The 21498-nt window shown below is 43.7% G+C and overlaps 1 protein-coding gene and 1 long non-coding RNA gene across 5 annotated transcripts in view; one reads left to right on the forward strand and one right to left on the reverse strand.

Moving 5' to 3' along the window:
• Senp5 (SUMO specific peptidase 5) overlaps positions 1-21498 on the reverse strand; it is a 39914-nt gene that overhangs the window by 8645 nt on the left and 9771 nt on the right. For all 4 annotated transcript variants that reach the window (XM_052740463.1, XM_052740464.1, XM_052740467.1 and 1 more), the window contains 6 exons: positions 19386-20916; positions 13956-14061; positions 13686-13824; positions 13417-13464; positions 9072-9149; positions 789-926 (listed from right to left, as the gene is read on the reverse strand). In XM_052740463.1, the coding sequence (XP_052596423.1) occupies positions 789-926; positions 9072-9149; positions 13417-13464; positions 13686-13824; positions 13956-14061; positions 19386-20886 (2010 nt within the window). In that variant the 5' untranslated portion in view covers positions 20887-20916. The remainder of the gene's footprint in view (positions 1-788; positions 927-9071; positions 9150-13416; positions 13465-13685; positions 13825-13955; positions 14062-19385; positions 20917-21498) is intronic.
• LOC128111921 (uncharacterized) lies at positions 7222-7876 on the forward strand. Its single transcript, XR_008218781.1, has 2 exons — positions 7222-7398; positions 7498-7876. It is a non-coding gene; the product is annotated as an uncharacterized LOC128111921 (long non-coding RNA).

Raw genomic sequence — 21498 nt, forward strand, 5'->3', positions numbered from 1 at the left:
TCCACACTCAATGCATTTTGTTTTTAAGGAAATACAGGAAAAAATGAATTTTTCTGTGTTTCCTTAAAAATGCTAAATCCCGGGGCTGGAGAGATGGTTCTGTGGTTAAGAGCAATGACTGCTCTTCCAGGGAACCCAGGTTCAATTCTCAGCACCCACATGGCAGCTCACAGCTGTCTGTAACTCAAGTTCCAGAGAACCTGACACCCCCTTAAAGGCAAAACACTAATGCACATAAACAAAAAAATAAATAAGTAAATAAATAAAAGATTAATCCAGCTGGGCGGTGGTGGCACACACCTTTAATCCCAGCACTCAGGAGGCAGAGGCAGGCAGATAGAGATCTAAGCCAGCCTGGTCTACAGAGTGAGATCCAGGACAGCCAGAGCTACACAGAAAAACCCTGTCAAAAAACTAAATAAATAAATAAATTAATTAATTAACTTTTAAAAAATGCTCAGCCAGGCGGTGGTGGCGCTCGCCTTTAATCCCAGCACTCGGGAGGCAGAGCCAGGCGAATCTCTGTGAGTTCGAGGCCAGCCTGGGCTACCAAGTGAGTTCCAGGAAAGGCGCAAAGCTACACAGAGAAACCCTGTCTCGAAAAACCAAAAAAAAAAAAAATGCTCAATCTCCAAAGGGGGCCCCAGATCTGACAGCTCAGTCGCCCTGCCCTGACCTATGGCCTCTTACCACCCTGAAGCAGCTCTGATGTCTACTGCTCTGCTAGGGCTGTGATCTATCATGGTCAATCACAGATAAAAAATAAAATAGACAGAATATTAACTTACCTCTACACAAAATTTAAAATGAATGCCTTGGGAATCATAAAATGAAATAATTCGATTGGAGAGTGTCACAGTAATGAGAGACCAGTGGACTTCCAGGTGGATAGGAATCAACAGAAGGCTCTTTTTAAACAAATCCACCTGATTAAGAGAAAGAAAAGGAGCTATCACCACAGAACCAACAACATCACTCATCTACTGACCTTTGCCCTGCTAAGAAGTGGTAAGGCAGAACTTGAACCTATGTCTCATCTTAAGCCCATGTCTGTAATTACTAAGTTAAAATACTCAAAAGTATGACAAATATAAAAATGTTCTCTTTCACTTACTCTACAAAAACTACTTTTGTCATCTGTCTGATATGACTTAGCTTATTGATTATTAATGTGTGAATGTACATGCATAATGTGTACGTGTGTCAGAGGACAACCTTGTGGGGTTGGTTCTCTTCTTCCACCTTTATGTGGGTTCTGGATTTTGTTTTAAAAAAGGGCTAGGGATCCTAGCATATACTAGGGCTAGTATCAAATAGTACTACAAAGCAACAAAGTTTAAAAAAAATAAAGTTAAAAAGTAAAGATCATGCAACCTCAAGCAAATCTCCTTAAATTCAAATACTGATTCTTTTCCTTTGGCTTTATCTGTTTTATTTGCCCTTTTATACCCTGATTTCCTAGAGTGTAACATGTAGGAAACAACAATACCTACTTTATGCAGTTCTAAAGAATAAGAGAAGAACATGAATACACATACTAATGTACTTCAGCACACGTGAACCCTGCAGTCTTGTCTCTGATGTTAAAAGGGAGAAAACATTCTTGATAATACTATACACCCTTTAGTTCAAATAAATCCTTAAATCCTAACATAGGCAGAGGTGGCACATGCCTTTAATCCTAGCACTTGGGAAGCAGAGGCAGGCAGATTTCTTGTGAGTTCCAGGACAGCCAGGGCTACACAGAGAAACTGTCTCGAAAAACAAGCCAACAAAAAAACTCCTAACATGCCCTTTATAGTCTAAAACCTGTCTTTTATAATCTGGAAAGATTGTTATTCTGCTCAGACTTCCAATGGATGGAGACAGTGAGATGGTTCTGCAGGTAAAGGCCACCAAGCTGATGACCCGAGTTCATTCCAGAACCAACACTGTAGAAAGAGAATTGACTCCCACAAGCTGTCCTCTGACTACCCACACACTCACACATAATAAAGACATTGATGTAATTAAAAATTCCAAAGGATAACGAAGTAGTAGATACTCCATAAACACCTATAAAAGTGAGTGAGCTGGACATCAGCACATCATGTAATCCCAGATTTTGGGAGGTGATAGCAAAAGTTGTCCAAAGTCACCCTCTGCTACAGGAGAGTTCCAGGAGAGTGGGCTCCAAGAGACCCTATCTAAATGACTCAGTGTCACGTGCCTGGAGGAGGACAGCACACACGTAAGGCCCGCCTATGTAACTGTGAATTCCTATCGCAAAGTAATAGTCTGGGGTGCTTGCTGGGCCTGATGACTAGTTCTGATCCGAAAGGTGGGAGAAGAGACCCTAGTCTGTAGAGTTGTCTCCTGACCTGCCTGTGTGTGCTGTGGTGCGCAGGCACCTGTGTGCACCCCAACAAGCACACTGGAACACACACAGAAACACCATTTTAAACTTCAAAGCTCCTTCCACATTTTGTTACTACTTTATTGTGTCTTCTTTCCCACCTATTCAAATCCTGGTTGACTTCCTTGTCTTTCTGGAATTGAATTTGGTGACTACTAGATAATAATGAGATTTAAGGCCATTCATTTCCTTCCCTTCATGTGTTTGGGAGAACTCACTGTATAGATGATGATGACCATGAACTCCTTTATAAGCCTCCTCTCCTGTTTCTACTTGCTTAGTTTGGATTACAGCTGTGATCCTATGGCTCCACCAGGAGAATCTTAGGGGTTTTTTTGTTTTGTTTTTTGGTTGGTTTGTTTGTTTTTTTTTTTTTTGGAGACAGGATTTCTCTGTAGCTTTGGAGCCTGTCCTAGAACTTGTTCTGTAGACCAGGCTGACCTCGAATTCACAGAGATCTGCCTGCTTCTGCCTCCCCAGTGCTGGGATTAAAGGTGTGCTCTAGGGCTGGAGAGATGCCTTAGAGGTTAACAGCGCTGACTGATAGGGTCTAGAGAGATGGCTCAGGGGTTAAGAGCGCTGCTTGTTTTTCCAGAGGTTCTTGAGTTCAATACCCAGAGACCACATGATGGCTCACAACCATCCATAATGAGAACTGGTGCCCCCTTCTGGCATGTAGGCATTCCTGTATGGAGAATACTGTATATATGATAAATAAAATCTTTTTAACAAACAAAATAAATAAAAAAATAAAGACATGCTCTACCATGCTGGGCTTTTTTTTTTTTTTCACATTTTAAAATTTACATTTGTGTGTGTGTGTGTGTGTGTGTGTGTGTACACACACACACACACACACACACACACACACAATGCAAGTCACAGGTCATGTGTGGTCAGATGATCATTTCCAGAGTGAGCTCTCTCCTTCCACAATGTGGGTTCCAGGGACTGAACTCAGGTTGTCAGGCTTGGAGGTAATCACCTTTCCCATGAGTCATCTCAGGAGCGACCTCACTGCCACATGTTCTCTTTTTAAGGAACAGAATGCTCTATTAATAATATACTTATGCAAGTCTACTGAATGTATTAAGTTTTGCGACCTTAATTATTTTCTACGAGGTTTACTCATGAGAGACATCTCCCACTAGCGATGTATTTCTTTTTTTTTTTTTTGGTTTTTCGAGACAGGGTTTCTCTGTGTAGCTTTGTGCCTTTCCTGAATCTCGCGCTGTAGACCAGGCTGGCCTCGAACTCACAGAGATCCGCCTGCCTCTGCCTCCCGAGTGCTGGGATTAAAGGCGTGCGCCACCACCGCCCGGCGCGATGTATTTCTTAAAAAGATTTGTTTTTATTAGTGTGTATCTGAGGGTGTTATGTACAAGCATATGTGTGTGTATTAGCATGTGAGTGTAGGTGTCTGAGAGGGTCAGAAGGCACTATGTAGACAAGGCTATCCTCCAGTTCTCAGGGACCCGCATGCCTCTGCCTGAGTGCTGGGCGTTTGGGGATTAAAGGCATGTATCACCACACCGGCTTCCCTGCTACTTCAGTTTGGTTTGCTTTGCCCAGAACATCAGTTAAGTGTCATTTATTTTTCAAACATTCATTTTCATATTATTTTGTTAATTTCTTAGCATTTAGCATATGGCTGGAATATTTTTTAGTTACCCTAATTGAAGAATTCAGAGACTAGAATAATATCTTTTCATTTAACAAAGTAATGTTTATTTTGCAAATATTTCCTATGAACATGACCATGGTCTCTAAGCAATCATGCCTACATAATGACTCTAATGATGGTAGTGTTTGGGGAGCCAAGCATTATATGTCTCCAAAAAAAAAGAAAGAAACAAACAAAACCAACATCAACAAAAACACATGTCCTGGGACATGAATTATCCACACAAAAAATATAAATTTTAAAATGTGAAAAAAAAAGCCAGGCATGGTGGAACATGTCTTTAATCCTAGCACTGGGGAGGCAGAGGCAGGCAGAGTTCGAGGTCAGCCTGGTCTACAGAGCTAGTTCCAGGACAGCCAGGGCTACACAGAGAAACCTTGTCTCAGAAAACAAAAGCCAAAGCAACACTCCCCTTCTGTCTGTTCAGTGTCTCCGCAGGCAATCAAACTACATTACCCACTCTCATTGGCTTTTATTTCCTGGTTGATCTGTAAAGGCCATGAGACAGAGCAAGGGCTTTATTTTCCTCATCTACTCCTAGAAAAGAGATCAGCACCCCTCAGCTGGGGAGTGCAGGAGTCAGTGCTTGTTCGGAGACTGCTCCCCAGGCCACATGGAGGAAGCTGGGTGTGTAAGACACATTTCAAGCCCCAGACTGGAGAGACTGAAAGAGTTACATCCTTAAAGCACACTGCTCAGACAGCTCAGCCTACTTGACAAGATCCGGCCAGTAAGAGGCCCTGTCTCAAAATACAAGGTAGGCCAGGAGCATGCCTTTAATCCCAGCACCAGGAGGTAGACAGAGGCAGGTGGATCTCTACATACTGAGTTCCAGGCCGTCCAAGGCAACATAAATAGCCTGCCTCAAGAACGACAAACAAAGCAACCGAAAAGCAAAGTAGACGGCCCCCTAGAAGAACAATACCCCATTCTGTCTCAGGCCTCTACAGACACGGGCACACACAAAAACCAAGGCAGCGGAACTCACTCAGTGTTGAACGACTGAATGCTGAATTCCACAGTGGTAAGAGCCAGAAAAACACTACTAGTACAATGAGCACAGAGGTCTTGCTTTTGGCCTCCTGCATGTTAGGACTGCAGACAGACCCCTGCCACCATACCCAGTTACCTAGAGTGTGTTTTCAGTCCTTACCAGTGCCTACCTTCATGGCATTCACTGTTCTGATATCACTACCTAAAACAAAGCCTGCCATGAAAAGTTCACCCCAATAGAGAGAAGGGACAATAAATGCATTCTACAAGCCAGGCAGCGAAATATACTGGGAAGGAAAACAAGCTGAGGTAAGAGAAGCCAGGGGAGGTGGCCAGTGATGGCACCTGGCATCCCAGCACTGGGAGGCTGAGCCAAGAGAATGACGAGTTCAAGACCAGCCTAAGCTACACACAGAGATCCTGGTTTGAGGGAGAAGATAGAAGACAGTAAAGGAGAGAATGTGCCGTTTTTGTGTATGTGTATACAGAGACACACTTCTCACAGGATGTATGTATGTGTATACACACACACACACACTTCTCACAGGAAGGGAGACGTCTCTGAGACAAAGCTGAGTGCTTCCAGAAGGCAAACAGAGCTGCAGCATGTGGCTGAGGAAGGAGGTACAAGTGAGGTGTGATTTAGCCTTTGGTTTTCAAATTCCAGAAATAAAACTATTGCCTTCCAACTGTGAAAAAAGGTAGGATACAGAGGTTGGAGACACGATGAGATAGTTCAATAATTGGGAGCATCACTGCTTCTGCACAGCACCTACATGGTGGCTCCTGACCACCCTCAACTCTGCTTCTGGGGCACCTTTGTTTTTACAGATTTGTTTATTTTATTTTGTGTGGTGAGTATTTTGCCTGCATAATGTAAGTGTTTTGCATCTATGCCCAGCGCCCACAGAGGCAAGAGAGGCACCAGATCCCCAGAACGGGAGCTACAGATGGTTGTGAGCCATCATGTGGATGATGGGAACCAAACCCAGGTCCTCTGCAAGAGCAACCAGTGCTCTTAATCACTGAGCCATCTCTCCAGTTCTATTAAAAATAATGATTAAATTAAATTAAAATTAAAAACCTTTAAGAATTAATGACATAGATGGATCTTTGTGAGTTCGAGTCTAGCCTGGTCTACAGAGCGAGATCCAGGAGAGGCACCAAAACGACACAGAGAAACCCTGTCTCAAAAAACCATAAAACCAAAAAAACAAATAATAATAAAAAAAAAAGATTTAATGGCATGTCTTTAACTTCTGGCTTTGTTAAAATTTTTATTGGTTTAAAATATATTTATTGGCCGGGCAGTGGTGGCGCACGCCTTTAATCCCAGCACACGGGAGGCAGAGTCAGGTGGATCTCTGTGAGTTCGAGGCCAGCCTGGTCTACAGAGCGAGATCCAGGAAAGGCACAAAGCTACACAGAGAAACCCTGTCTCAAAAAACCAATATATATATATATATATATAGCCCAGTGGTGGCAGTAGCAAACACCTTTAATCCCAGCACTCAAGAGGCAGAGGCAGGCAGATCTCTGAGTTCAAAGCCAGCCTGGTTTACAGAGTGAGTTCCAGGACAGTTAGGGCTACACAGGAAACACCATCTCAAAAAACCAAACCAAAACAAACAAACAAAAATATATATGTATATATGTACTATAAGAAATAGTCCCAGGAAAGGCGCAAAGCTACACAGAGAAACCCTGTTTCGAAAAAAAAAAAAACAACAAAAAAAGAAAAAGTGAGGGCTGGAGAGATGGCTCAGCGGTTAAGAGCACTGACTGCTCTTCTAGAGGTCCTGAGTTCAATTCCCAGCAACCACATGGTGGCTCACAACCATCTGTAATGAGATCTGGTGCCCTCTTCTGGCCTGTAGGCGTATGTGCAGGCAAAACACTGTATACATAATAAATAAATAAATCTTTTTTTTTTTTTTTTTTTGGTTTTTTTTTTTTTGAGACAGGGTTTCTCTGTGTAGCTTTGCGCCTTTCCTGGATCTCGCTCTGTAGACCAGGCTGGCCTCGAACTCACAGAGATCCGCCTGCCTCTGCCTCCCGTGTGCTGGGATTAAAGGCGTGCGCCACCACCGCCCGGCTAAATAAATAAATCTTAAAAAAAAAAAAAAAAAAGAAATAGTGACTAAAAACCATAAGGTTTACCAATGACTTAAAATTCCATGAAGCTGAAGTACCAATTTACTTAAAAATTTAATTTTACTAAAATTAGCAATCTCATAAGCATCTTTCTACAAATCTTTCTTTTTCCAGATTTCTTTAGAATAAAGACCTAGTGATTGGATCATCAAAAAACTGAAATGAGCACTTGGTGAGTTTCCATGTACATCATGACAATCAGCATCTTACTGTGTATTTTACAATGTGTTTACTGGTTTGCTAAATATAATCTCATTTATTCTCCCAACAGAATAAATACCTTGTAAACCTCTTGTTCTACAGAGAAGACTGACTTTCAGGATAATTAAGCAAGTGTGCTCAAGTCACAGCTAGTTAAGTCACCAAACTGGCATATAAATTCTCTCTCTCTTAGATTTGTATACTTCAGACACTGTACTTGATATAAATTATTTCCAGGTCTGGGGACATGGCTCCCTTGGTAAAGTATTTGCCTCAAATCCACAAAGCCCTGGATTCGATCCCCAGCACTACATAAGGCAGATGTGGTACTCCCACTGGGAATCCCAGCAGTCTGAAGTACAGGTAGAGAGATCAGGAATTCAAGGTCATTCCCAGCTATGCAGGGAATTCCAGGCCAGCTTGGGGTCTAAATAAAGAAATAAATCTTACTTCCATTGAGTTATTATTCTTGGTTTTGTTTGGTTGGTTTGAGACAGGATCTCACTGCATAGCCCTGGCTGGTCCTAACTCACAAAAATCCACTTGCCTCTACCTCCTAATTACTAGAATTAAAGGCGTGTGTCACCTTGCCTGGCTTCTTTTTAAAATGACAACAAACAGAGAGAGGTTCACTCAGCCCAGACCAGCCTCAATCTTCTGGTCTTCCTACCTCCACACAGGCTACAGAGTCCAGCGAGGACGCACCCTCACTTCCCGAGTCCTCCCAATCAGCTTAAAAGTGAAAAGTATGCCGCGCAGTGGTGGCGCACGCCTTTAATCCCAGCACTCGGGAGGCAGAGTCAGGCGGATCTCTGAGTTCAAGGCCAGCCTGTTCTACAAAGTGAGTTCCAGGAAAGGCGCAAACTACACAGAGAAACCCTGACTCGAAAAACCAAAAAAAAAAGAAAGTGAAACGTATGCCAGGCATGGTGGCCCGCGTCTACCTAGTACTCAGGAGTTCGAGGCAAGACGACCAGGCCAACTCTGGCTACATATCGAGTGTCAGAGCAGCTTGAGCTACATGAGTCTGATCCCTTTTATAAAAAACAAACAAAACACAAAATTATTTCGATATTTATTGTTTGAGTTTGAATGTATTAGTAACTTTGTCAAAAGTGCTTCCACTCGGGCCTCATGAAGAATACCTGTAACCAACACTTGGGAGACTGGACCAGGAAGACTGCAAGTCAGAGACCAGCCTAAACTACATAAACCAAGGCGAGAGCTGGAGCTCAGTGACAAAAGCACTTGCCTAGCTTATGAAAGGCCCTGGGTTCAATCCCAAGTTCACCACCACAAAAAAAAGGTTCTGACAGAGTCACTAAAGGCACTTTAGATATTTTAGCATTTTATTCTAACACTCAGCAATCTAATTAGACAAGTTAAATGTCCTGTCCAAGCTGTCCAGCAGGCTAAGAGGATTGCTGCAATCATGAACTCCCAGACTGGTACTCCTGCCGTACAGCTCATTCGAATCCACAGACTCAAGAGTTTACTAGTGTCTTATTCACCAAACATTAAGATAAGAGATATTCAGCACTCACATGAAGGCTCTAACTGACACCATAATGTTATTAAAGCTCTGATCCTCCAACCAAGAGTAGCTTATCCATTTGAAATTCAGTATAAAAGGAAACGGAATACCTTTTTAGTCCATCTCTTAACTCCATTATAGCCTTTGGTTACCAGCTGTCTGTGAAAAAAGCTGTTGAAGAAGTGGACCTGGAAGAGCAAGCACAATCAACCAGGTTACGTCACGCCACACTCCGAGTCAACGTCACAAAAAAATGGGAACTGAAGAATTGCAAAACATAAAATGAACAAAAGAGGAATGAAAAGTGTTTTTCTTTCTTTCTTTCATTCTTTTTAAATTTGAGATAGGGTTTTTCTGTGTAGCTGTGGGTCTCTTGGAACTCGTTCTGTAGACCAGGCTGGACTGGAACTCAGAGATCTGTCTGCCTCTGTCCCATCACTGCCCCTCGCCCTCCTCTCCCCCAGCGCTGGGACTGAAGGTGTGAGCTGCCCTCCTCTCCCCCAGCGCTGGGACTGAAGGTGTGAGCTGCCCTCCTCTCCCCCAGCGCTGGGACTGAAGGTGTGAGCTGCCCTCCTCTCCCCCAGCGCTGGGACTGAAGGTGTGAGCCGCCCTCCTCTCCCCCAGTGCTGGGACTGAAGGTGTGCGCTGCCACGCCAGCTTTGTCTTTTTTTGAATGAAAAGTTGTTTTGTTTTTTATTAAAAACCTAACCCTGGACAGGTGTGGATGAATGCCTTTAATCCTACACTCAGGAGGTACAGGCAGGTGGATCTCTGTGAGTTAGAGTCCAACTTGATCTACATAGTGATATCCAGGCTAGCTAAGGCTACACAGAGACCCTGTCTCAAAAACAAAATAAAACAAATGAGAAAAAAACTCAAGGCCCAGGAATGTGGCCTAACTGGAAGAGTCCTTGCCTCATAGGCACACAACCCTGGATTTGATCTCCAGGACCACAAAAGCTGGGTACGGCACCACACACCTGCAATCCTAACCTTTAGAGACAGGTGCTGTGGATATTGCTTTGTATATATAAAATGCTGATTGGCCAGTAGCCAGGCAGGAAGTATAGGCGGGACAAGCAGAGAAGAGAATTCTGGGAAGTGGAAGGCTGAGTCAGAGAGACGCTGCCAGCCGCCGCCATGACAAGCAAGATGTAAGGTACCGGTAAGCCACGAGCCATGTGGCAACTTATAGATTAATAGAAATGGGTTAATTAGCCGGGCGGTGGTGGCACACGCCTTTAATCCCAGCACTCGGGAGGCAGAGCCAGGCGGATCTCTGTGAGTTCGAGGCCAGCCTGGTCTACAAAGCGAGTTCCAGGAAAGGTGCAAAGCTACACAGAGAAACCCTGTCTCGAAAAACCAAAAAAAAAAAAAAAAAAAAGAAATGGGTTAATTAAAGATATAAGAACAGTTAGCAAGAAGCCTGCCACAGCCATACAGTTTGTAAATAATATAAGCGTCTGTGTGTTTATTTTATAAGTGGGCTGTCAGACTGCCGGGGCTTGGCGGGACCCGGAGAGAAAACTCCAGCTACAGACAGGAGGTTCAGAAGTTCAAAACCATCCTCAGCTACAGCAGAGTCTGAGGTCAGTCCAAGCTACATGAGATCCTCTCATGCAGCTATAAGAAAGGGGGGGAGGGAAGTTAGGGGGGAATGTAGGTAGGTCGGTCAAGAGGAAGAAAATAGATTACACAGTTAACAGAAGGGTCTATTCCAAATGTTCATTAACAGGATTATTAGCATCCCTTTAATCCTAGCACTCAGGAGGCAGAGGCAGATGGATCTGAGTTCGAGGTCTACAGAGCAAGTTCCAGGACAGCCAGGGCTACACAGAGAGACTGTCTCAAAAATACAAACAAGCAAGCAAAAACAATTAATGATTACCTTAAACTCCAGGGTAGGAATTATGAAACTAACCCAATTTGAAGGGTGGAGATTTGGAGATTTCTCTCTAATAACTATGAACACTATCATTTCTTTTCTTTCTTTCTCTTTCTTTAATTTTTTTTCTTTCTGATTTTTGAGACAAGATTTCCCTGTGTAACAGCCTGGAACTCTTATCCGTAGCCCAGGCTTGGCCTCAAACTCACTCACAGAGATCCACCTGCCTCTGCCTCCTAGTGCTGGGATTAAAGGCGTGCGCCGTCATCTCTAGCTACAAGAATTACCTTGGTCAATGAAACAGCAGGTCTTACATGCTAAGCTTAGAGTTCTTGTTTTAAAGCAGTATCTGCTCATCTGAGAGCATACTCATACTCATTACAATTGTTGCCATGTATTGAGTGCTAGAGACTGAACACAGGCTTTTGTGTATAGTAGACAAAAGCTCTATCACTGAGCTCAATCTCTAGTCCCACAGAGTTGTCCTAAAGTGTTCCCTCTACCTTTAACTCTCTTTCTAGTATAGAACTATCCATCCCCTGGGTGCTTGTGAATCTCAGGGTATGGTCATCAGACCAAAGTAATCACATCACTTGGGAATGTAAAAAAAAAAAATCAAAACTCTCAGGCCCACCCAAGATCTAGTAAAGCTGAAACTCCAGGATAGGTCACAGCAACCTGCTTTTATATGCCTTCAGGTTAAGTCTAAAGGGAATTCTTTTAAGAACTATGTAACCTGGGCATGGTGGTTCTAGCCTTTAATCCCAGCACTGGAGAAGATGAGGCAGGAGGATCCCAAGACCAAGGCCAATCTGGATACACAGTGAACACTGTCTTCAATATATATCCTTAAAAAAGAGCTAGGAGCCGGGCGGTGGTGGCGCATGCCTTTAATCCCAGCACACGGGAGGCAGAGGCAGGCGGATCTCTGTGAGTTCGAGGCTAGCCTGGGCTACCAAGTGAGTTCCAGGAAAGGCACAAAGCTACACAGAGAAACTCTGTCTCGAAAAACCAAAAAAAAAAAAAAAAAAAAAAGAAAGAAGAAAAAAGAGCTAGGAGCCCAGCACTTGGGAGGCAGAGGCAGGTGGTTTCTGTGAGTTTGAGGCCAGCCTGGTCTACATAGTAAGACCCTGTCTCAAAAACAAACAAACAAAAAAAGTTGGGTGTTGTTAGGCAGTGGTGGCACACACCTTTAATCCCAGCACTCGGGAGGCAGAGCCAGGTGGATCTCTGTGAGTTCGAGGCCAGCCTGGTCTACAAAGCAAGTTCCAGGAAAGGCGCAAAGATACACAGAGAAACCCTGTCTCCAAAAACAACAACAACAAAAAAAGTTGGGTGCACTGGGGTACATCTATCACCCCAGCACTTCAGCAGGGGCATGAAGATGGCCTAAAGTCATTGCCAGCTGACATACAATAGTGAGTTCCAGGCCAGCCAGAGCTTTATAGCAAGACCCTGTCACAAAAATCCAAATTAAAAACAAAAAAAGAACCATTCTGCTTATCACTGGATTTTATTTTAACTTATTCTTTGATGTTTTGGTTTTTCGGGACAGTTTCTCTGTATTGCCCTGGCTGTGAGGGGACTCAGAAGACATCCATCTGCCTCTGCATCCGGTGCCCTCAGAGGTCAGAAGAGGGCATCAGATCTCCTGAAACTGGAATTATAGACAGTTATAAGCCACTATGTGGGTGCTTGGAATTCAACCCAGGTTCCTTGAAAAAGCAACCAGGGCATTTAACCATTTCTCCAATAGCCCCATAGCCCCAAGACTATTATTTAAAATCTGTAATAACTCTTGTTGAAGATATCTTTAAAAAAAAAAAAAGCTCAGTTTGGGTGCAAATAAATACACACAAGTAAATAAGGAAGAAAATGTGAACACTGTTATTTTTTTGTTTTGTTTTTTCAAAACAGGGTTTCTCTGTGTAACAGCTCTGGCTGTTCTGGAACTTACTTTGTAAGCCAGGCTGGCCTCAAACTCACAGAGATCTTCCTGCTTCTGCCTCCTGAGCACTGGGATTAAAGACGTGCACCACCACCACCTGGCAGAACACTGATCTTAAGCAAAAAAAATTTTTTTAAACTTTATTTTATGTGCATTGGTGTTTTGCTATGGATGTCGGGTCCCCTGGAACTGGAGTTACGGACAGTTGTGAGCTGCCATGTGGGTGCTGGGAATTGAACCCAGGTCCTCTGGAAGAGCAGGCGGTGCTCTTAACCACTGAGCCATCTCTCCAGCCCCGCAAAAATGTTTTGTTTTGTTCTTTTTTGAAACATAGTCTTTTATAGCCCACACTGGCCTCAAATTTGCTATGAATCCGAGGGTGATCTTCTGACCCTCCTGCTCTACCTCCCTAAGTGCTGGATAAAGGTGGTGTACAATTGCACTCAGTTTGAGTGAAAATGATCTCATAGAAAATATGGCAGACTCTAATGCACAATCAAGACATAATCCAACCATTTAATCTAAAGATATCAGATAATTATGTACTGTTTAAAACAAAAACCAACCCCCACCTTACTATTAACAACATAAGCACACTAGTGAAGAGGGAGTTCCCACTTACTTTGTCTGGGACGGCATCCATTATCAGCTCACCATACATATTAATAACCTGTAAAATTAAAACCTGCTGATTAGTCTTGTACAATTCAGAACATCCCCAGCAGTATGAGTTAACATGTTGATAGTAGTGAAGGTAATAAAACCTGAGTCACTTCAGTAAAAATTAGAGACCTTGTTTCTAAAGATCAATGGAAAGGCAATCCAAAAGATAGGTTTAGTTGGGCAACATCCTGTGAAAGTTTTTACCCTGAAAGCCCACAATGCACTAACCTGGTCATTCAACCAATTCTGACCATCCAGGGTCACCAGATCATCCATATCTAGCATGTGCTTATTGTAGAAGATGCGGAAGTTGCACTTCTGATGTCTGGCCCGGTAGTTAGTTATTTCTCTATTGATAAATGGTTTTCTAAAACAGATTTTGAAAGAAAAGGTTAAAATGCATTTTTTCAACATATAATTATTTCTTTTCTCTTAAGGGAAAAGTCATTTTTGGCAATAACTGTCTTTAAGGACTTAACTTTTGCATCACTGACATACCTATTAGAAAAGTCTTCATTAAAGACATCTTTTAATCTCCCAAGGACATCTTTTTCACTGAGTGGGACCAAACTTCCATACTTTTTCATAACCTCATCTAGGAATCCTTACATAAAGGAAAAAGAAAAACATGGGAAATTTTTTTCAGCAAAGTTGTTCTCATAACACATACTACTTACATTTGTTATAGCATACAACCATCATCTGTAACAATACAGTTACATCATTTTTTAAAAAGGTGCGTGTCTGGGCCTCCACCATTGCCGTTCACAAAGAAGTGCTCGCAACTATTCTTTCACATCAGGTTTTGAGTTATTTCACGGTTGATCTTAGCGAAAAGCTGGGCAAGCAGTTCGGGGGTGGGGGTGGCGGTTTTTCTTTTTTGGAGGTTATATATAACACAGACTAGGTCTCAATCTCATCGGCCTCCTAACATGCCAGGGTTACAGGTGTGTGCCACCATGCCCAGCTCATACTATATTTTTAAACTACGGACACACTTAGAGGGGCTAGTGAAGACTAAAGACACTGCCATAGTGTGATCTTGAAGTGGAAACCTCTCCTTAGGACTTGTAAAAATCCAAGCATAGTGCTATGCTCCTGTGGTTCCAGCTCTGGAGAGGCCAATCACTAGGGCATTCTGGGATAGCAGGTGTGGTTTGCACAAGGATGGCCCCTACAGGCTCATGTATTTGAAAGGATTAGGAGGTTGGAAGAAGTGTGTCAATGGGGGTGGGGTTTGAGGTTTCAAAAGCCCACGCCAAGCCATGCCTTGCTGCCTGCAGATCAGGATGTAGAACTCTCGACTACTTCTCCAGCATCATGTCTACCTGTGTGCTACCATGCTCCTCATCATAATGGACTAAACCTCTAAAACTGTAAGCAAGCCCCTATTAAATACTTTTATGTTACCTTGGTCCACAGAACAGCGACTCAGACACCACGGTAACATAGCCAGATGCTATCTCTTAGACAGGAAGAGGAAGGGAGGATGAGCGCTAACCATTTGGTTAAATATGTCCTTTTTTCCTCCAGTAATTAAAGGAGTAATTTCTTAAAAAAAAATATGATTGTCATTGATCATTGTTAATACAACAATGAATTGGTCTCAGTGGCACATGCCTGTAATCCCAGCACTAAGAAGGCCCAGGTAGAAAGATCTTGGCAAGTCTGAGGGCAGCTTCATCCACACAGCAAATTTCAGACCACATGGTGAGTGAGACCTTGTCTCCAAACAAAGAGCAAACCCACTAACTACTGTGAGGGAAGCCTGACAAGGTAACAGTGAGCAAGGCCTTTCCCTCAGGTGCCTAGGTTGGCCTAAGACCTCCCACCTTAGCCTCCACGGCACCTGGGATTACAGACCAGGCCTAGCTCTAGAGAGACCTGGGTTTTTTTGTTTTTGTTTTTTGGTTTTTCAAGACAGAATTTCTCTGTGTAGCTTTGGAGCCTTTCCTGGAACTCACTCTGTAGCCCAGGTTAGCCTGGAACTCACAGAGATCCACCTGCCTCTGCCTCCCGAGTGCTGGGACAGCTCAAGAGACCTGTTTTAAAACAGGGAATTTTTAAAAAACAATTTTTTATTATTTATTTAGCTGTGGGATAAGAGTTCTCCCAATAGAGCTACATCTACAGCCAAGGAAACAATTTCAAAAGGGACCTTTCAGCCAGATTATAAGGCCATCTTCCAGTCAATTTATGTATATATTCATTTGATGGTTTCAATGATGGCCACCGAGCAAGCCCCAGGAAACAGAACCCCAACATTACTTCTCCGGGTAACAAGAAGCTGAGGAAGGTGTAAGGGCTCACAGAGGAAGAAACATGGTTGGGGGATGATGCTGAAAAGGAGGGCAACAGCCTACCAGGCTGACATTAAATCTGGACTATGATGGGAAAATCGTAACCAGCTCCTTCTGGGCTCCCAACAGTGGTTTCTGCTAGGCTGTCAGTTCAGAGTGGAAAGGACTCTTGCACAGGAAAACATGGGTGAAAACCCTGTTAATCCCCCACCAGAGTGGCTCCCAACTTTCTGCAATGCTGGGAACCCAACTCAGGGCCCAAACATGCTAGACAAACCACAGACCTGCAGCCCAGCCCTTCCTTCCTCTCTCTCCATTACATTCATTCACTGTGTGTGTGTGTGTGTAGAGTGAGGGACACCTGCCAGCAGCACAGACAGAGGACAAAGGACAACGTGTGGGAGATGGCTCTCAGGCCATCAGGCTTGGCAGCAACGCCTTTACCCTTCACCACGGAGCCATCTCCCCAGCCCGGCCCTACGTTTTATAAATCATTACCTCTGATTCTCCACCCACTCTACTGGAGGTTCTAACAATAAAACACATAACATTTTTAAATTTTTTATTTTATTATTTTATGTGTATGGGTATTTTGTCTGTATATATGTCTGTGCACCACATGCATGCCTGACACCCAAGGAGGCCAGAAGAGGGTGTCAGATCCCCTGGAACTGGAGTTACAGATGTGAGCTGTCATGGGGGGTGGGGTGGGGGTGCTAGGATATAACCTGGGTGTCAGCATAAGCCAGGTCTGTTAACCACAGAGCTAGTTCTCTAGTCCTGAGAGTATTGATGTTTGCTATACTCCCAGCCTGTCTATCTTAATAGTTACCTTGTTTCTACACAGGGGTCTTATGTCTACATGAAAGAATGGCCCCAACACAAGTCAGGAAACCTTAATATTTGGAAAGACTGCATTTAAGTGGAAAATTATATACAGGTAGAAAGAGACTATTAACTCCACAAAACTGTCCTCTGACCTTCACCTGGATATGCCCTGCCCACACAGAAACACCAGGTATGTATATACAATAATAAAATAAAAATTTGAATCGTTTTAAAATGTAATAAGGTTGGAAGGCTAAGCTCAGAGGTTAAGAGAGTCTATTATTCTTCAGAGGACCACATTTCAGTTCTCAGCACCCTTATTGAGTGGCTCACAATCGCCCGTGAATCCAGCTCCAGAGAATCTGATGCCTCTGGCCTCCACTGGCACCTACACTTGCATGGCATATACTTACACAGACACACGCATATACATGATTAAAAATAAATTAAAAATAGGGTTGGGGATTTAGCACAGTGGCAGAGCGCTTGCCTAGCAAGGACAAGGCCCTGGGTTTGGTCCTCAGCTCCGGGTAATTAATTAATTAATTAAAATATATAAATATTTTTAACGTGTAATAATGAAACCCATTAGTTTGTATGCTAACTTATAACAAATATTTTAAATTACAAAATGAAACCATAAAGAAATTTTACCCCAAAGAAAAATGGAGGGATATCCCAAACAACAACAAAAATTAAATTTTAGGTTCTACAATCTTGATTGATGTTCCTTAAACTAAAAAGAGCAGTCTTCTCATAGAGAAATCAAGCTGGAACTGTGCTGACAACTTCCTCCTACTGGCTGCTTTCAGAGTGCTGTGCAGGCTACAGGGAAAGAAAAAATATCAGTGGTCTTACCAGCACTTGGCCCTGGACCCTGACTGCTACATTACTGACAGGCGGGCACCATGTGTCCACTGGTGAGACGGTGGCATGAAGGCTACGATGTAACCCCCAACTTCCTGGCTGGATCTGAGCCCGCTCCGCAGGAAAGGAATTCATCCGTGATACTGAAGACCTGACCAGAAGCCCATGGGCTGGGAGGTTAAAGGCTTTAGTGGGGGACCTACTACTGTTTGTTTTCTAAATGAACAAGCTGTCAAAGTGCCTTCTAAATATTTATGTTTAGAACCATAGATTAGTACTTAATCTCAAACAGAGAAGATTCTTTTTGCCATGGACTGTGTTTAATGTAGAGACTCATAACTGATCAAAACGCTGAGAATAGGCTTGGCGGTGGTGGCTCATACCAGCACTTGGGATCCACCTGTTGAGTTTGAGGCCAGCCTGGTCTACAAAGTGAGCTCCAGGACAGCCAAGGCTATACAAAGAAGCCCTATCTTGGGGGGAAAATGATGCTGAGAATAAATGTCTCTTAAGTGGTCAGTCAGCCATAACTGGGGCATCTATCACAATCCTCTAATGCTCAGGGAACGCTGAGGAAGAGGGGGCGGAAAGACTGTAAGGGCCAGAGGATGGGAAGAAATGCTGAGAAACGCTGTCTTCTGGACCAGTTATGACCACTGCACCTGTGGGCTCACTGCAGCTATGGCTGCCAGCACAAGGTCAGGCCGACAGATCAGTCGACATCCCAACAGGCACCACTCTCCAATCAGGACTCGGTGGGGAGGGAGGGGTGGGGAAGCTTTAGGGAGAAAGTTAGGTTGTATATGATCAAGATACATTGTACAACACCAGGCATGGTGGCACACATCTTTAATCCCAGTACTTGAGAGGCAGAGGCAGGAGGATCTCTGTGAGTTCAAGGCTAGCCTGATCTACATAGCAAATTCCAGGACAGCAAGAGATATATAGTAAGATCCCAACTTAAAAAAAAAAAAAAAAAAAGGACACTGTACACGTATGGAATTGTCAAAGAAATAATAAACAATACTCTATTTTTAAAAAAAAAAAGCAATAAGAACTAAAATTTCTGTTAAAGCAACAATAAACAACATTGTGTATTAAAGAATGTTATATTTTGGGAGTGACAATCCTTGGCAATTACAATTAATTTAGCATCTTCACAATTAGACTGATATGGTGGTCCATGGAAGCAGAGATCAGTGTATTCTGCTTGTTGCTATGTTCATAGAAACCAGAACATTGGCTGGTATACAGGAGCTTCTTATATATTAATAAAAGAGAAACAATGCAAAGGAAAACTAGGAAAAGAAAAACTATGTACCAATAAAATGCAGTCAAACACACACACAAAAGTCATCATGGCTGGAGACAGAGCTCAGTTGATAGAATGTCTGCCTAGCATGCATGAGCTCTGAGTTCAATCCACAGACCCCCCCACAGCCCCCGTGTACGGTGGTAATACACATGTAATCCCAGCACTTGAGAGGATCACAAGTTCACAGTCATCCTCAACTACATGGCAAGTTTGAGGCCAGACTGGGCTACCTGGACACCCAATCTTACAAAATTCTCATCTGTAATCTGTAAGACTAACTGGTAAAACTTAAGTTTAAAAGGTAATTTGGCCATCCAATTAAAATGTTTAAGTATCAATATTCTTTACCGGCAATTAGAATGGAAATTTAACTTAAAGAAACAATTGGATAAGAGAGTTCACTGAATCCTTATAGCAAAATCGATACAAGTGTCCATCAACAAACCAAGAAGGGAGCTAAGCAACATCTCCATAACGGAGCATTGTAAAAGGCATCACGAACATCTAATGGCTTAAAGGGAAAGCCATGTGTGGGAGGTAAACCAAGACTCTTCTGGAAAGGATAATGGACACCAAGCGTGGGCCAGAGGTTGGAGGGCAACAAGGAACAGTGCATACCAGAAAGGCAGGTGGAGAGCTGCTCATCATCCACGGGAGAAGCTTTCTGACTGCTCCTGCCACCCGCCACTGGGCTTTCTACTTTGAGTTCAGTGCACACCAAGGGAGCATCCAGAGGACTTTTACAGTAGGGGTGGTCCAGCAGCTTAGAACTAAGAATGTTCTGCTTGAGAGATCCATCCTCCTCCATCTGGAAGTTCTCATTCTGAGGAGGCTCTTCAGACACAGGCCCATCGACACTACTCACAGACGTGTCTGCTCCAGACACTGACAGTGTGACTCTGTCGTCACCGGCAGCACTTGTCCCACTTTCCTGACCCAGAGTCAGACTCGCTCTGCCCGTTTCCGGAGGGAACTTAGTGCTAGAAGGATGCTGCTCGGTTAAAGGGGTTTCAGGAACTTGCTCTGTACACTCCCACTTAGGAGAAGAGGGGGACTGGTCCCAGGCGTATGTGGCACTGCCATTCTGTTGGTCAGGGAATGCTTCGTCTAAACTATGCTCCTTGTCCAAGAAAGGGCTTTCTTTAGTGTGGCCATCAGGTACATGAGAGCTCTCCCCCTTCACCGCAACACTGGCGTCCATGTCTGGAAAGTATGGCGGACACTGACAAGGGTCCTTAGGTTCTGGGGAAGGGACTGGGCTGCAACTGCCGCCACCCTCAGTGTTACCCCTAAGGTTCTCTTGATGGTCCCCAGTGACCTTCTGTACCCAGCTTCGCTGGGCTTTTCTTAGCTTGCAAACTCTGTTTTTCGTTCTGAAGTGCTGGGATCTCAAAATCCTATACCGAAATCTAATCATGGATAATTTCTCATACATCATAAGAGACACTTTGACTCTTCGATGTTGATTAAGTTGGAACTTTTTTGCAATCAATGGTTTCCCATTCCTGTGGTGCTCTAGCCCTTGGCAGCAGCCGTAGCAAATGCGTTTTCTATGTTTGTTCAAGACCACAATCTCGCCACTCTCACCTGGACTTTGGCTCTCCCCATTGAACTTCATGGGAAAGTCGGAAGCTTGTGCGCCTGTCAGAGGTTTGTGCCCACTGGCCTTACCCAAGACAGTATTTGCTGACAGGCCAGTAACTGCCTTCAGGAGACTTTCCTCTCTGCAGTACTCATGGTCTGAGGTCTTTGCTGATGGCAGTACCTTATCTGCTTGGTGTTTCGGGAGACGCCTGGAGGAAGAAACGAAGTGCTTGGGGTCCTTTCTTTTCACTTTGGCATACAAAGTACTACCATTGTGAGTGGCCGCTCCAGACTTCGCCCTTGCACAAGGTGGGACATCCCGGATCCATGATTTCTGGATGTGAAGAGTCTTCTTACTACACTGGAAATGCTTCAACTGTCGACCCCAAACAATTGGCCTTCCCACCTTAGCTTTCAGAAAGCACAAGTTTTGAGGAAAATAGAACTTCTTAAAGCTTCCAAATCCAGTATTCCATTTCTCAGAAAAAGCTAAATGAATTCCCTTTTTCCATAGAATTTTCTTCTGTCTTTTCATTTTTCTGATGCATAATGAGAACTGATGTACCTATACAGAAAAAAAAAATGTAAAGTTAAATTTCAGTGTAAATATGTCATAGAGGTACATAGCAATTAAGATTTTGAACAGGGCAGTGGTGGTGCACGTCTTTTATTCCAGCACTTGGGGAGGCAGAGGCAGGCAGATCTCTGAGTTCAAGGTCAGTCTGGACTACAGAGTGAGTTCCAGGACCGGCTCCAAAAGCTACACAGAGAAACCCTGTCTCAAAAAACCAAAAAAAAGGGGGGGGGGGCTGGAGAGATGGCTCAGGGGTTAAGAGCACTGGCTGCTCTTCCAGAGGTCCTGAGTTCAATTCCCAGCAACCACATGGTGGCTCACAACCATCTGTAATAAGACCTGGTGCCCTCTTCTGGTGTGCAGGAATACAAGCAGGCAGAATACTATGTACATAATAAATACATCCTTAAAAAAGAAAAAAAGCCGGGCGGTGGTGGCGCACGCCTTTAATCCCAGCACTCGGGAGGCAGAGCCAGGCGGATCTCTGTGAGTTCGAGGCCAGCCTGGTCTCCAAAGCGAGTTCCAGGAAAGGCGCAAAGCTACACAGAGAAACCCTGTCTCAAAAACCAAAAA

This window comes from Peromyscus californicus, unplaced genomic scaffold (genome assembly GCF_007827085.1).
Source record: "Peromyscus californicus insignis strain IS unplaced genomic scaffold, ASM782708v3 Scaffold_16__1_contigs__length_79575227, whole genome shotgun sequence".
Taxonomy (NCBI): Eukaryota; Metazoa; Chordata; class Mammalia; order Rodentia; family Cricetidae; genus Peromyscus; species Peromyscus californicus.